The sequence below is a fragment of the Giraffa tippelskirchi genome, chromosome 7, assembly GCF_054371585.1.
Source record: "Giraffa tippelskirchi isolate mGirTip1 chromosome 7, T2T-mGirTip1v1.2.pri, whole genome shotgun sequence".
Classification (NCBI taxonomy): domain Eukaryota; kingdom Metazoa; phylum Chordata; class Mammalia; order Artiodactyla; family Giraffidae; genus Giraffa; species Giraffa tippelskirchi.
This window is the reverse complement of record NC_137281.1, coordinates 120,470,309-120,487,664: the sequence shown is the minus strand read 5'-3', so window position 1 is coordinate 120,487,664 and position 17,356 is coordinate 120,470,309. Positions and strand designations below refer to the sequence as shown.

The following is a 17,356-nucleotide window of genomic DNA, read 5'->3' as shown; positions in this document are numbered from 1 at the left end:
TAAGGACACACATAAGCTGAAAAACAAGAGATAGAAAAAGATATTCCATATAAGTGGTAAACAAAAGAGAGCAGAAGTGGCTAATCTTATATCAGACACAATAAACTTGAAGGCAAAAACTGTTACAAGAGATAAAGAAGTATATTACATGAAAGTGTCACTCTGCTGGGAAGATAGATAGATATCACACATATACATACATACACATATACATAAACGCATACTCAACATCAGAGCACGTCACCATATAAGTAAACATCAACAGAATGTTTACAACAATTGAAGGGAAAATAGAGAACAATAAAAAATAGAACATGTCAATACTCCACTTTCAATAATGGATAGAACATTTAGACAGAAGATTGATAAGAAGACATAGGACTTGAACAACACTATAGACCAAATGAACCTAACAGATATACACAGACTATTCTAGCCAATAGCAGAACACATTCTTCTCAATTATCCATTGAACTTTCTCCGGGACTGATCCATATTAGGTCACAAAACAAGCCTTAATAAATTTAAGAAGATTGTTACCTTTTCTGACCATAATAGAATGAAACTAGAAATCAGCACCAGAAAGAAACCTGGAAAATTCACAAGTGTGTGGAAACTAAACAACACACTGTTAAGCAATAATAAGCTCAAAGAAGAGGTCAAAAAAAAAAAATTAGAAAAATACCTCAAGACAAATAAATACAAAATACTGAAACATATAAGACGTAGCAAAAACAATACTAAAAGGACATTTTATTAAGATAAATACACTACAAATGAAGAAAGATATTAAACACCCTAACTCCACAGCTTAAGAAAAATAAAGAACTAAGGTCAGAGTTAACAAAAAAATGGAAATAATAAAGATTAGAGCAGAAATAGAGTATAAAAAATTAATAGAAAATAATGAAACTAAGAATTAGTTCTTTGGAAAGATAAACAAAATTGGTAAGCCCTTAGCTAGACTAAGAAAAAAAGAAGACTCAAATAAAATCAGTAATGAAAGAGGGGACAGAACCACCCATGCCACAGAAATAAAAGGATTAAAAGAGACTGCTATGCATAATCATACACCAACAAACTGGATGACCTAGAAGAAACTGATAAGTTTCTAGAAACATACAATCTACCAAGACTGAATTATGAATATATAGAAAATATGAGCAGACCTGTAACTCATATAGAGATTGAATCAGTAATCAAAAACCTTACAACAAAGAAAAGCCTAGGACTAGATGGCTTCATTGGTGAATTCTACCAAACATTTAAAGTAGTATTGGTGCCAGTCCTGTTCAAAGTCTTCCAAAAGATTTAAAGGTGGGGGAGAGAAACTCCATATTCATTTTATGAGACTACCCTGATACCAAAAGTCAGACTAAGACACCACAAAATACAAAAAAATTGCAGGCTGACATCCCTGATAAATATAGATGCAAAAATCCTTACTGTTAATAACAAATTTAATTCAACAGTGCATTAAGATTATCATACACCATAACCAAATGGAATTTATCTCTGGGTTGCAACAATCTTTCAACAGATGAAAATCAATTAATGTGAGCCACCACATTAACAGAATAAAGGATAAAAATCACATGATTATTGCAATAGATACAGAAAAACATTTGACAGATTCAACATTCTTTCATGATGAAAACTTCTCAGCAAATTAGGAATAGCATAAAGGTACTTCAGTATAAAAAAGGCCATAAATGAGAAGCCCACAGCTAACAACATACTCAATATTGAAGAACTAAAGCTTTCCTTCCAAGATCAGGAACAAAGTAAGGATGCCTACGTTCACCACTTTTGGACAACCTAGTACAATACTGGAAGTTCTAGCCAAAGCAAATAGGTAAGAAGGAACAGAAGGCATCCAAATTGGAAGGAAAGAAGTAAATTTGTCCTTGTCTGCAGACAACATGATTTTATAAATAGAAAACCCTATAAACTCCATAAAAAAAACTGTTAGAATAAACAAATTCAGTGAAGTTGTAAAATACCAAAATCAGTTGTATTTCTATACACTAACAACAAACTATTTGCAAAAGAAATTAGGAAAACAATTCCTTTACCACAGCACCCAAAAGTTAAAAGTCTTTTAACTAAGGAAGTAAAAGGCTTACATACTTAAAACTACAAAACTGACAAAAAAGAAAAACCAAAGAAAATATGCACAAATGGGAAGACAGTTGGTGGTCATGGATAACAAAACTTAATATTGTTAAAATGTCCATGCTACCCAAAGTTATCTACAGATTCAATGCAATCCCTATCAAAATCTCAGTGGCAACTTTTTTTTTTTTCCTTCAGAAATAGGATAAGCAATTTTAAAATTCACGTGAACCAACAAAAGACCATGAATAGCCAAATCAATCTTGAGAAAGAACAACATAGCTGGAGGCATCACACTTCCTGATTTCAACACATATTTCAAAACTGTAGTAATCAAAACAGTATGCTGCTGCTGCTGCTAAGTCGCTCCAGTCATGTCCGACTCTGTGCGACCCTATAGACGGCAGCCCACCAGGCTCATCTGTCCCTGGGATTCTCCAGGCAAGAATACTGGAGTGGGTTGCCATTTCCTTCTCCCACAAAACAGTATGGTACTGGCATAAAGACAGAAATATAGACAAATGAACCAGAATAGGGAACCCAGAAATAAATTCATGGATGTATAATCAACTGATCTTTGACAAGGATGCTAAGAATACATAAAGGGGAAAGGATAATCTCTTCAACAAATGGTGTTGAGAAAACTGGATATAAATATTAAAAAAAATGAAATTGGACCCTCATACACAAAAATTAACTCAAAATGGATTAGAGACTTAAGTGTAAGACCTGAAATTCTATAATTTCTAGAAGGCAATATAGTAGAAATCCTTCATGACATTGGTCTTGGTAATGGTTTCATGGATCTAACATAAAAAGCATAGGCAAAAATAGATAAGTGAGACTCAGTTCAGTTCAGTTCAGTCGCTCAGTCGTGTCCGACTCTTTGCGACCCCATGAACTGCAACATGCCAGGCTTCCCTGACCATCACCAACTCCCATCCCACTAAATAGCTTCTGCACAGCAAGAGAAACAATCAACAGAGTAAAAAGATGACATAGGGAGTGGTAAAAAATATTTGCAAACCATATATCTGATAAGAGGTTAATCTCCAAAATATATAATGAACTCCGACAATTCAATAGCACAAAAACTATTAATAACCTGATTAAAGAAATGGGCTAACTGCTTGAATAGACATTTCTGCAAAGAATATATACATATGCCAACATTTGTTGTATATGGCCATCAGGTACATGAAAAACTGCTTAATGTCACTAATCATTATAAAAATGCAAATCTAAATCATAATGAGATATCATTTCACACTGGCTATCATCAAAAAAGCAAAAGTCAACAGTGTTGGTGAGGATGTAGAGAAATTGAAACCTTTGTACACTGTTGGTAGGACTATAAAATAGTGCAGCTGCTATGGGAAACAGTATGAAGTTTCCTCAAAAAGTTAAAACTACCACGTGATCCAGCAATCCCACTTTGGGGTATTCATCTAAAATAATTGAAATCAGGATCTCAATGAAATTTCTGCACTTCCATGTTCATTATAGCACTATTCACAATAGCCAAAATGTGGAAGCCATAAATGTCCATCAACAGATGAATGTATTACAAATATGTGGTATATACATTCAATGGAACATCTGTTTGTGTGCTTAGTCACTCAGTCGTGTGTTGCTCGGTTGTGCCCAACTCTTTGCGACTCCATGGACTGTAGCCCACCAGGCTCCTCTGTCCACGGGGATTCTCCAGGCAAGAATACTGGAGTGGGTTGCCATGCCCTCCTCCAGGGGATCTTCCCAGCCTAGGGATCGAACCCAGGTCTCCCGCATTGCAGGCGGATTCTTTACTGTCTGAGCCACCAGGGAAGCCCAATGGAACATTTACACAGCCTTAAAAAAGAAAGAAACTCTGCAATATGAGACAGCATAGATGAGCCTTGAGGACATTATACTAAAAAGTCATTATGAAAAACAACAGTCATGAAAGACAAATACTGTGTGATTGCATTTATGTGAGGTATCTAGGATAGTCAAGTTCATAGAATCAAAGAGTGGAATGGTGGTTGCCAGAGACTGAGGAGGGAGGAAATGGAGAGTTTCTAATCAAAGAATATAATATTTTAGTTAAGCACAAAGACTATATCCTAGAGAACTGCTGTACAACATTGTACCTACAGTCAACAGTACTGTGTCACACACTTAAAATTTGTAAAGCAGGTAGAGCTCATGTTAAGTGTTTTTACCACAATAAATGTTTTAAAAAGAAAGAAGGTAAAATGATACACAAGAGTAATTCATTCCTAATTGTTGTGTAAGATAGTGGGGGGAAAAAAGAATGAGAGAGAGAGGGAAAGACAGGAGAGACATAGCCCAATATCACAGCTGTGCACATCTCTTAAAAAAAGAAAGCCATCGAAGTCAGGATCTGTAGTCTGACCTGCACTCCCCCTGGCTGGTGGCAGTCCTCCAATGCCTGGTTTCAGTCCCCTGGCTCTGTAGATGGAGTGCCATCTTCACCAGTCTTGATATTGGCAGGAATCCCTTTGGTCCCTCCCACTTAGCCGCTGGAGAGATGAGGCATATATAATCTTGCTTGTCACTCTGCCTTTTGACCCCAAGAAGAAAAGGTCCTGGGCTCTTAGTCTCCTAGTTCACCTTTCTTTCAGGTTTATTATTCATCTCTGAGATGCAGAGATGATGGTTCCACTACCTAGTCTCCAGGAGATCATATTCTGACATCATTGCTCTCTGTGAACCCACCATAAAATGCCAGATCTAGGGCTGGTTTCCTCTCCCTTGCGAAGCTCACGCATTCTAGCAGTGAGTGCTTACCCCGCCTTTGTTTTTAAGCCTTGGAGCCAAGTGCCGCTCTAAGCCCTTTTCCATTTCATCAAATTGAATCCTTTCCCTGTCCTATTTTCCCTACTTCCTGCCCATCATCTTGAGCATTCCTGACTGGCCAAGATTTGGGCCCAAACATTTCCCACTTTCAATGAAGAGGACATGGATAGATGTTGGTGAGGTTACAACAGGATGATGTTTGGGCAAATTGCTTACCCAACCTGAGCCTTGCTTTTCCATCTGTGAAATGGATGGTAATGGTTGTAAGACTTACCTTGCAAACTTCACAGGCTTATTATAGGGCTCAAATGACATGAGAAAGTACTTTGAAAACTGAACTGCTCTACACATATAAAGCTTTGTTTTATTCTTTCGAAAACAGTGGTTCAAGTTTCTTAAGTGGGGCTTTGCAGTATTAACTTACTTCCATGGATTTAGCCATTTCAAAACCACTCAGAGCTCCTCTTCATATTTTTCCTTCAGTTTCTGAAAACAGTCACTTCTTTTATTTACTCAAAGACCATAACTCCAGTTGAAAAAGAAAGCTTCTCTTTACAGTGTAACAAGGTTACAATTTAGATTCTACTAATGTTGGAGTCTGGGGCCCTGTCTGTCACCAATCAGGTGGAGATGTGGACATGGAGATGTGCCCACGTCCCCCTTCAAGGAAGGACTTGCTGCAAGGAGTTGGAGAGGTGTGCCTCAGCTTCAAGAGCTGCCTGGCCCAAGGCCACACCCTCCCCAGTACAGCCCACATCTGCCCTGTGACCCAGAGAGACGAAGGAGAAAGCCCAGTCATTCTGGCCTGACACAGGATACTGATGGGCAATACTCAATTCAGAGCCTCCCAGTTGGTCTGGCTAAAGCTTGGTAGGACTACACTGAACTGGACTTCTCCTTCTGCTCAGTTCTGCTTCCTCTCTTTCCTTCATAGGTACTGATCCCTAAAGAATATCTTGTACCCCAAATTCCATCTCAGCATCTACTCCAGGTACCCAATCTGTGACAATTGGCCACCATGCACTAAAAGGGCAGGATGGGATTAGGGGAGGGGTATGTTTACTGCAAACAAAGGGAACAAAGAAAGCACAGGAAAGGTAGAGGGGAAATCTGAAATAACACTACTGTACAACCTCGGACAGCTCCAGTCTAACAATGATTGTGTTACCCAGAGGTCTAAGAAACTATAACTATGATAGGTGGAAATCTGCTACCTGATCACCTTAGACCAAAACCTTATAAGGGACACAGTATCATCCAGCTTTATTCAGGGCATCTCTCTCATCATCTCAGTCCTAGGCATAAAATTATTTGGTGGTCTCAGCCTAAGGCACCAAAGGCCGACTTCTCAGAAAATGCAAATGTTATTAGGTATTATACAAAAAACTCAGTTAATATCAAGGTTAGCCAAATCATCTAAATGTTAGTCAAAGTTTTATGTTTCAATTACCTTTACATGTGCAGTGAAAGAAAAAGTGGCATTTTCTGGAACTCAATGTTTTCTTATTTCATTCGGAAAAACAGGTTTAAAGGCTGAGATTTAGTCTGGTGGGGGTTAGAGATTACACATAGTTTCGGTAGTGACAGGAGCCACTGCAAATCCTACAATAAAAGGTAATCTCTGAAAATGAAAATCTGTCATCTGTGGTCCACCAAACCAACCTCCCCCCACCCCAACACACACATTTAAGACTCCTCACTGGCTTCCTACTCCTCTTACAGTAAAGACCCCAGTCTTATGAGATCTCACCCACAGAGACTGGCCCCTAACTCTTTCTCCAGCCTCATTGCATGCTCTCCCTTCCTTGTTTCAGGGTTTTCCATGCTGCAGCCACATTGGCCTTCTTATGGTTCCTTAGGGCCTCACACATGTTATCCCCTCTGCCTGCAAATCTCCCACCCAAACTGTCACCTATTAATGACGACTCACCTTTAGTTTCCAACTCAACCATCATCAGTTCTCTGGGAAGCCTTCCCTGGCCCCGTACTCCACATGTAGGATGGGTTCCTCAGTGATACAGTCTCACAGAATCACACTCAGTTTTTTTAGGGCCTCTGTCTCAATATCTCATTTGGAATTATACCCTCACATCTGTGAGATTTATTTGGTTAATTATCTCCCCACTTAGACTGTAGGTTGCAGGAAGGCAGGAACAGTGTCCCAGTTTGCTCTCCATCTTATTCCTAGATCCCGGCACAGTTCCTGCCAGAAAGTAGGCACTCAATTTGTCGAATAAGTGGGTAAACAAATGTTGAATGAATGAATGAGTGAACAAACAAGGAAAATGAGAGAATTTCTCACTCTGGTTGGGTGACTTGAAGTTTCTTGGGGTTAAAATGTAGAAATAGGGAGTTAAAAGCAGAGGCAGTTGGGTGGGAGATAGATGTACATGCTGACAAAAATCAGAGAGACTTTCTCCCTAACTGGTGGTAAAGAGGAAGAGTAAAACTGAGGAGGCAGCAAAGCACCATCAGAAGTCACAACATAGCTGCCAACCTTTGGACCAAAATACCCAAGTGCCAGGCCTTAAAGTAAATGAAATCTATTCACTTCACCATCAGGAGAAAATGCTCTGGAATTAAAGTTGGAGTATATTCTTGAACTGGATTTTATTCTCCAGAGCCCTAAAGCTAACCTGGAATCATTTTTTAAGATCATTCTATTTAACCTTTGAAAATGAAGCATCTGCCTTTTAATGGAAAAACTACTTATCATTGTAAAGACAGCACATGATGTTCTTGGCTCCTCTGGTCTCCAGAAAAGGAATCTGATATCTCCCCAAGTCCCCATTGTACCTTGAACCTCCTATGTCACCAAAACAGGCCAGATTAATAGCTAACTTTATTTTTTAATAATAAGTAGAATCTACCAGCTCATCCAGAGAATACTAGGCAGGGCAGTCTACATAGACATACCTGCCTCTCAAAAGTCTCAGGAGACTTAAGAAGCCAAAGATTGAAGGGCCGCCTATAACCAATCTCAAAGTCACTGTATTCAGACAAGAGGCCAAGTTCACCAGCCACTCAAAGTTCTGTTCCTGAAAAAAAAACACTGACAATCAATTAATCAAATATTCCTACTTATAAGTCCCTGCTGTGACAGACACAGTGAAGAGAGTTCCCTTCCTTAAGCGCAGTATAACCCAACTAAATAACTAAGATCCAGAAGAACTAAGAAATTGGTCAGTAGCACAAGGCACAGTATATGGGTGTCAGCAAGTTCAGACAGCCCATAGCCAACCACACTAAAGTCCATCGAATATTAACTCTATGCCAGTGCTTTACATGCATTTTCTCATTAAATCTTCACCACCCCATGAGATATGTACAATTACAGTCTCCTGAGATGAGCTGAGTAAGGTACCCAAAGTCACATAAAAACCAGTTTCAGGCTCAGGTCCATCTGATTCCAAAGCCCTTGCTCAGAACCTCTGAGTACCTGAGACTTGCAGAATTCAGGGAGTGGGAAAGCTTGAGGTGGGCATGGATGGCAAGGCCTGACAAGGAAGGAGGCTCTGAGCTAGATCTTAAACAGGGGCAACCCTGAGATAGAGAAGGAGAAAGGTGATGTGCAGTGTACAGGGTGCAGGGAGGAGAGAGGAGAACAGGGAAAGAGAACAGAGCAAAGTCAGCTGCTTGGATACAGTTCATCTGGGGTGAGGATGAGTGAAGAGATCTGCCTCGTAGGCCACAGTAACATGCCCCAGCCTTCTCCTTTCTTGTAAAATAGTGTATTCTTTCACAGAAAGACTTGGAGAGGGAATGGGAAGAAGAATCAGGTGGAAGAATCTGGGAAATCTGGCTTTTCCTTTGCCTTCTTCTTGCCCACTTCTTAGCCTCTCAATACAATATCTCAGGTACTCTAACCATCCAGCCCAGTGTCCATGCCGAGTGTCTGGAGTCCTATATCCCAAGAGGGGCAGCAACTTTGTCTGAGGTTGTCAGATAAAGCCAGGCTTGTTCCAAGGGGAACTCCTTCTACAGGCTGTGGGCTCTGAACCAGAAGGGATGGGGATGTGTGTGTCAGGCTATGTTCACTCTCATGACCATTAGACAGGCAGCCTGCCAAGGACAGGGGGGCATGTTCTGTGGCATAAGCAGTTTCATGCTTAAACTCTACCATCACTACACACACATCATTTAACATAGTCATGCCCTCACCATATAGCCTTTTGTTCATTCATTTGTTAATTTGCTCATTCAACAGGTAACTGCTGAATGCCCATTTTAAGCCAGGGACTGTGTCAGGTGTTGGGAGGAGACAGGGTTAAACAAGATGTGGCCCCTGATTTCAGAAGCTGTACACTGTTGTTAATGGTGGGCATTGGTGACAGATAGTCAGGCAACAGTAACTGTATGAACGCTGGGATAAAAGGAAGCTCAGGATGCTCCATGAGACTCCAACTGCTTCCTCTGCTTCCTCTGCTTCTTGTTCATTTCTGTACTCAGCACCCATTACTGTGCCTGAAATACAGTAGGTACTCAGTAAGCTTTTAGTGAATTAAATGGAGATGTTACTGGGGCTGACCTCTAATCTGCCTCTCTGTGACTTCTCCCTATTGGTCGTAAGCCTGACAATTGGCATCCTAAGCCTAAATGAAAAGAGATGAGTGTACATGGCAATTCTTCCAATAGGTCATAGTATGCTGGGATTGGGACACTGTCTGTATCACTTCCATCCCCTACCAGACCCCATGTCCCCGTAGTTGAGGTCGTTCATGAAGCACTTGGTCCTTCATGCTCTCCTGATTCCTCATCCTGGATGTTCTTTTAAGAATACGCAAGCTGGTCAGCCTCGATTAAAACTAAGGAATCCAGACCTTGACACAGAACCTTGACAGCTCCAGCTGGCTCAATGGCAGGGAGCCAGCTCCTTCTCTGAGATAATGGGCTGTAGAAACAGCAATCTTGGCTTTAAGGTGTGGCTTCTCACACCACCAGGGACTTCTGCAGGCCCTGGGGCCCCAGGGAGGCAGTCATTCTAGAGGAAGCTGAGAAAAATGGGGAGTGAAGAGGTCCAGGAGAGACTGAGAAGTGACTCTGCCTTGGGGGCCAGGGGCAGGGGTGGTTAATGGCCTTTGAGGCACAACAAACATGTGAGCTAACAGGAATTGGAGGGAGCTGTGAAGGGGTAGCCAGGAGGTATGAGGCAACTGCCCCCTCAAGTAATACAGACTAAGCAAGGTAAGGTCCAGTAGGGGCCTGGCCACCATCCCAAACCTTCAGCCAGAGAGCACCTCAGAATCAGACCAGAGTGGTCTTGGGACAAAGCCCTCCAGCTGGGTAGCAGCAGAATAAGGTTAGAACCAGGAGTACTATTTTTTTTTCTCCCGGTTTCCACTCTGGAGTTTTTTTCTCATCCCCCTGCTACCTCCCAGATATGGATCGCATGGGAGAGTTCTTGGCCTGTCACATGCTGAAAATCTCCCTTCACAGATGACCCCTGCTTGTCATGCAGGGCTGGGCTTTTCTCCTTCTGATGGATGGCTTTTTGAACCCTCCAATGCCAGCTGTTTCCCTGTCTCTATCCATTCTCCTCCCAGGAAAGACGGAGTAGGGTCTTCAGTGGCCACATGAGGCCTTGTGACCCTGGGGAGGAATGACAGGCGGCCTGGGACTCAGCCCAGCAGCAGACTGCCCAGGGGCAGTGGGCACATGCCTTGGCATCTGGGCATGCTGATCTTTTTCTCCAGAGAGGGCAGTGTGGGGGGGGGGGGTGGAGTCCAGCGACTTCTCAGACCATAAGAATTCCTGCTCTCCCCCTCAGTCTGACCCTCGTTTTGCCCGTCTGGGCCACGGCAATGCCCACGGGCAGGGCAGTAGGGGAGAAGGAAGGAGAGGCGGGTTTGCTAGTTTGCTTGGCCGGGCACCAGGAGTGTGAGCCTGCCCTCCTCCGCAGACTGTCTCCACTCGCTCCTCTCCCCTCTCCGCCGGCCTGTCCCTCCGGGCTGCTCGAGCCCCGCTACTACTGTCCCCAGCCCGCCCCGCCAGCAGGGCCAAAGGCCAGCGTGACTCACGGCGCTGCCACCAGCCCACGGCTTGCCCGAGGCGTATAAAGACTGCCGGGGTGAGAGGCGGCAGAGCCTTGTCGGACCCGGCCCGAGGCGCGCAGAGCATGGCTGGAGGCGCGGAGCGAGGCCGCGGGGGCACGGGCTGGGGGCTGCGCGGCGCCCTGGCCGCGGTGGCGCTGCTTTCGGCGCTCAATGCTGCGGGCACGGTGTTCGCGCTGTGCCAGTGGCGCGGGATGAGCGCGGCGCTCCGGGCGCTGGAGGCGCAGCGGGGACGGGAGCAGCGCGAGGACAGCGCCCTGCGCGCCTTCCTGGCAGAGCTGAGTCGAGCGCCTCGCCGGGCGCCCGCGTCACCCCCAGACCCCGCGAGCGCCGCGCGCAACAAGCGCAGCCACGGCGGGGAGCCTGCGCAGCACATCCGTGCCGAGAGCCACGACATGCTGATGATGATGACCTACTCCATGGTGCCGGTAGGCGGGGTCTCAGCTCCCTTTGACGCCCCCGCCGGGGTGGGCGGCGGACAATGTGGGGAGAGAGCCTCAGACATCCTCTCCTCCCCTGGCCAGATGGCACCGTGCCTTGGGGAGAAGTCCTGGGTGTGAACCCTCTGGGGAAGTCACCTTGGCGAGCACCTTAGCCCATCTCGGGGTCAGTTTCCTCATCTGTTAAACGGGGGAGGGGTGAAGGGGTAAGTCTTCCACATCTGACGTCGTTCGGACTGCAGACAAATGAGGGGTAGGCAATGTTCTCAAGAGCCTATTTCCTAACTTTGAACACAGGTTTTCACCTTCTGGTGTGACAGAAGCCAAGTGGCCGAGCTCTGCCGGTGAAATTTGTAGGGCACCCCCCTGAGAGCACAGACGTAACATTTCTGGAAGAGCTCAGACTTCTGTAAAGTGATTCTTTCTCTGACATCGTCTATTGGTCTGGCTTTTCACCTGGCCTCGGCTCATCCCACCCAAGACTGCCAACCTAATAGAAAACAGCCCTAATTTTATCAACCCCAGGGACCTTTTTGAGGGGAAACTTACTCTTGGGTACCAAGTGGTTCCCAACAATGGAAATCAACATAGAGCAACTTTGTTAAAACGCAGTGTCAAAGCTGGGGTTTATCATGTGGGCTCCAAGAAGTCTCTCAGTTCAGTTCAGTCGCTCAGTGGTGTCTGACTCTTTGCGACCCTATCGACTATAGCCCACCAGGTTCCTCTGTCCATGGGGTTTTCCAGGCAAGAATACCGGAGGGTGTTGCCATTTCCTTCTCCAGGTGTTCTTCCCGACCCAGGGATCAAACCCACCTCTCTTACACCTCCTGCAATTGGCACGAGGGTTCTTTACCACTAGCGCCACCTGGGAAGCTCCCAAGAAGTCTATGGAACCTCAGAAAATGTCAGAGTGAGCTCTTCACAGGCTCATGCATCTAGGGAGAATCCAGAGCTTTTCATTAGATTTTCAAAGGCCACTGTGCTCCTCAAAAAAGATTTCAGAAACACTGCTCTTAAAAAAGTCATTAAAGTAAAGCCTCAAAAATCTTTCTTCCAGTTTCAGCTTCATTTGTTTTTGCTGATATTAGCTCAGTAATTATCTAACAATTACACTTGGATCACATTGTAGTTTCAATTCTATTTCATTATCCATTACAGCTGTGATGTATATTTTAAATTTACAAAGATTTCAGTTGTCATCTCAAGTCAAGTGTGAGCCATATTTCGGAATTCTAGCAGTTTGAAGATAAATTCACTTAATCCTATTATCATAGAAGCTTTTAAATATCTTACATGAGCTGAAGTGCTTTCATAACTACATGAACATACTACACACTTCAAGCACATCTTTTGGGAAAGAGCACATTTTTCCACTCCTGAGTTCATTTTTTTTTTACCCACATTATCATTTAAAAATCTGGACCCAAGCAAAAATTTCAGAAAAGGACCTCTGTAAAGTGAAGAAATCTCTTTAGGGAAATTCACTCTCTCTTGGCTCTCCACTGTGCTTTTTAGGGGGTTGTTAAACCATCCAAGAAGATTGCACCTGAGCATCAACATTTTATATTTTTAATCCTGCTTTTCAGGTAGAGGCTTATGTATCCAGATTACATTCTGTTCAGTCATTAATCCAAGAGAATGCAGACACTCGATCTGTGTCAGTATGAAAGTTGATTTAACTACCACCACTTGCTCTGTAGCAAGTTAGAGAACAGACATTACATTACATTTATCCAGATGAGAACCACTTGAAGGTTATCCCCAACTCATCCCCCACTTGCAATGGGTGTGCTTTGACCTTTAGGAGTCACTGAGGGACTTTCCACGCAGACCAGGAGAAAGTCACCATCATAGTCCTCTTGGGAGTAGTTCCCAAACAGTAGACTTCGGGATCACCTGGGAACACATTAAAAATGCAGATTTCAGGGTCCCACCCTCAGACTTGTAGAATTATAATCTCCAGAACCAGCTTCCTTAAGTCTCCTGACCTGCCCATCTCCCACCCTCCCAACCCCTTGGTGAGTTTGACACAGGTGGTCCAGGTGCCACACTTCAAGAAATGCTCCTCTAGACCACCACTTCTCTAATGTGCACATGAAGAAGATCTTGGAGATCTTGTAAAAATGCAGATTCTGATTCAGAAGCTCTATGTTGGGGCCTGAGGCTCTGTATTTATAGCAGGCTCCCACTTATATTGGTGCTGCTGATCTGAGAACCACACTTTGAATAACTCCATTCTAGAGCAGTGGTTGCACAGTGAAAACATATAGGGAGTTTAAACATGACTGATGCCTAGGACCCATCTCCCAGAGATTCTGAATTAATTGTTAGGAGGGCAGCCCAGGGGCAGGTGCCCACTCACCAACACAAAGGGCCTCAGCGTGCCTTCCTGACGCTGGTCAGTTGTATTAAGCACCTCACTCTCACCAGGTCTCCCTTGAGGCCTCTGCTTTAGGCAAAGGAACAAACTTAATGGTGAAAAGCTTTTTATATACTTTATTGTGAGGAAACAATTTTTAAAAAGAACTTTCTCAGGTCATGTAGAGTTGGACATGACTTACCAACTGAACAACAACAACCGGGCACCTGAGTAGAAAAATTGCTAAGAGAACTATTAAAGATGTAGTATACAGCATGGAGGTAACTGTACCAACTTCTTAGGGTTGAAGTCTACGCTTTACCTCACCTTTTTATATAGTGCCAGTAGGTCTTCAGTGAGGGTGAGATCAGAGGCTCCTCACTACCGAAGTCCCATGTCCTGAGAGATCTCGGAACAAAGAAACTGTATGCAGACCAATTTCAGCATTGCAAAAAGTCTTCCAAAAATGGCTCATTTATTCAAGATGAGCCTTCTCAAGCCAACCAAAACTTCCAAGTTCTATGCTTTTGGCTGAAAGTACTTCAACTCAGCATGTTAATTCTGGTTAGCACAGTCTGACCAGAAACTAACTGGCAGCTGTAAATGATTTTATTAAAAGGACAACATAACTAATTATTACTTAAGTACAATTAGTTTGGTTGTTATTGTTTAGTTGCTAAGTCATGTCTGACTCTTTTGTGACCCCATGGGTGGGCTGTAACCCACTGGGTTCCTCTGTCCATGAGATTCTCTAGGCAAGAATACTGGAGTGGTTTGCCGTTTCCTCCTCCAGGGGATCTTCCCAACCCAGGGATCGAACCCACGTCTCCTGCTTGTCAGGCAATTCTCTACTGCTGAGCCACCTGGAAAGCCCATTAGTTAGTTTGGTACAGCCATTAAATCTTTAAAAGGAAGTGAGTATTTTGGAGAAAAGTAATGAAAGGGGCCCTGGGTACCACTGAGCTAGACCAGTAATGGGAACCAATCTGCCAGGAGCTCCTGCAAGAGATGTTGGTACTGTAGAGTCTCCACTCCCTCCCACCGCTCTTCTCAGTCCTCCCCCCACCAGCTTCTCTCTTTCATCCCATTCTTCAAGTCTCACCCTTATTGATATTCTGGTAGCTTTATCATCCTCCCTAAAATCTTGGGTCAAGCACCCAGTAGGAAGAAAATTTTACTACTCATAGTGTGTGCCTTAACAAGTTCTAAACAGATCAAAAGTTTACATTTAAAAAATGAAGTTCTAAAACTGTTAGAATAAAATATGAGTAAGTTCATTTTTAATCTTGGAAAAGGGAATGAGAACTATAACTCAAAAGCCAAAAGCAAACAATAAATGAGTAAATATAACCACATTTAAAAAGCACACACAACAAAAACTGCATGACAAACAATTATAAAAACAAACACATACACCATTATCAAAGGCAAATGATAAATGGTAAACTGGAAAGAAATATTTGCAGCTCATATCATAGGTACAGGGCTAATCTTCTGCATATATTATATATGCAGATTATGTATATGCATAAGATATATATATATATATATACATATATATATAACAGTTCTAGAAGCTGATTTAACAAGGTAAGAATTTAATAGGGGAATCTGCAACAGAAATAGAAATCCGATAGGAATATGGAACGCATAGGTCTCAGGAAAAGAAATGCAAATTTCTCCTAAAAACACAGGAAGAGAACTCTTGATTTAAAAATACAGTTACTGCTCCAAAATATAATTCTTACCTTTCAGAATGGCAACTGCAAAAGTTTGACAACATATTCTGTTGGGGACACTGAAGGGAAACAGACTTGCTCTTATACTGCTGTTTGGAATGCAAGATGCTACAGCCCATAAGGAAGGCAATTTGGCAATACCTTTGGATAACAAATACATTTACCCTCTCACCCAGCAATCTTGCTTGTGGGAATTTATCTTGCACAAGACTTTGTCACCTATGAAATGACATATGCACATAGTTATTCACTGCAGAATATTGGTAAAAACAAAAGACTAACATCCTATGTCCACTACAGGACTAGTTAAATAAACTGATGTATATATACACTGGGATATAGGTAGCTATAAAGTGAGAATGAGTAAATTCTCTATGTTCTGCTATTGGAACAACCCCCAAGATATATTTTTAAATGACAAAAGTGTAAGGAAGAAGGGGAAAAATAAATGAACACAACTACTTACTTAGGGAGGGTTGGGATAAGTTGGGCATGAGTCTTTCACTGCATAGCTCTGTGCATTATTTTGACTTTTGAACCATGTGATTGTGTTACTCTTATTGTGAGTGAAAAGGCGGTAAGCCAAAGGTTACATGGCAGCTGCCACTGGGCTGGGGGCCGTTGGGCACAGTAGGGACTGTGCCCACCCAAGGTTCATGTGCTCTGTCTACAGGGGAGGCTTTTGCTGATGGTTGCTGTACATGAACGAGAGCCTGGTGTGCCTGATCTTTTGATTTTTGTCAAGAAAAGTAAAAAATCTGTCTTTTTATGTGAAATCTCTTGGCTTTTAAGTATTGACAAAAATTTTCTCAAATGTTTTTTATTTGACTGACAGTGTGTTGCCCAAACAACACTCACATTGTTAGGGGTTGAGTTAAGACTTGGTTTTGAACAAAATGGCTTTATTTAGTTCCACCACAACCCCCACCCCCACTACTGATTTCCCAGCCTAATTTTGAAAGGATAGTGGAATCTGTGCCATTGTTATCATTATTGGTGGTTAAGTGGAGTTGGTTTTTTGCATTTCATTGGGTTTGGTTGGTTTCATTTTGTTTTGGTTTTGGCTGTCTCTAAACATCAACTGTAGGGGCTTCTCTAGTGTCTCAGTGGTAAAGAATCTGCCTGCCAATGCAGGAGACACAGGTCTGATCCCTGGTTTGGGAAGATTCCTTGGAGAAGGAAATGACAAATCCCTTGGACAGAGGAGCCTAGTGGGCTGCAGTCCACGGGGTTGCAAAGAGTTGGACACAGCTTAGCGACTAAGCGCGAGCACGAAACATAAACTCTACCTTCAGTGGATGGAGATTTCCTGTCACTGTGGCTTTTCAAAAGCATTTACTGTGGGCAGTTCTCATGGAGGAGATTCCAGCTATGTTAACTAGTAATGCATTGTAGCAAACAGCTTTTCATGATAACCACTCTGAGGTACATGGATTATACATTGTCTTGTTTACAGGGGACAAAAGTCACATTACCGCAGTCACAGCTTCTGCTTGCATTGATGCTGTATCTCCTTGAAGGCCTTAGCTGGGTCGTGGCAGGGGTTACCTGCCTTTCCCACCCCATGAACTGGGTCACTTCCATGGTGTAAAAGCTGAGGATTTAGATCAGGAGTCAACAAACCATGGCCTAAGGTCAAATCAAGCCTGCTATTTGTTTTTGTGCAGCTTGTGACTTAATGATTTTTATATTTACAAGTGGATAGGAAAAAAATAAGAGGAACAGTATTTTATTTTTATTTTTATTTTTTAATAAATTTATTAATTTTAGTTGGGGGCTAATTACTTTACAATATTGTAGCAGTTTTTGCCATACATTGGAACAGTATTTTATGATGCATGAACATTGTATGAA

At 42.8% G+C, this 17,356-nt stretch overlaps 1 protein-coding gene across 17 annotated transcripts in view; it reads left to right on the top strand.

The window, feature by feature from the left end:
* The window catches only part of GLDN (gliomedin), a 104,616-nt gene that overhangs the window by 34,910 nt on the left and 52,350 nt on the right, over positions 1-17,356 (top strand). The window contains exon 1 of one of the 17 annotated variants that reach the window (XM_081508247.1): positions 10,757-11,392. The exons of 15 other annotated variants lie outside the window; for them this stretch is intronic. In XM_081508247.1, the coding sequence (XP_081364373.1) occupies positions 11,030-11,392 (363 nt within the window). In that variant the 5' untranslated portion in view covers positions 10,757-11,029. Of the gene's footprint in view, positions 1-10,756; positions 11,393-17,356 lie in introns of those variants that run through there. One more of the 17 variants, XM_081508248.1, reaches the window with a different exon arrangement.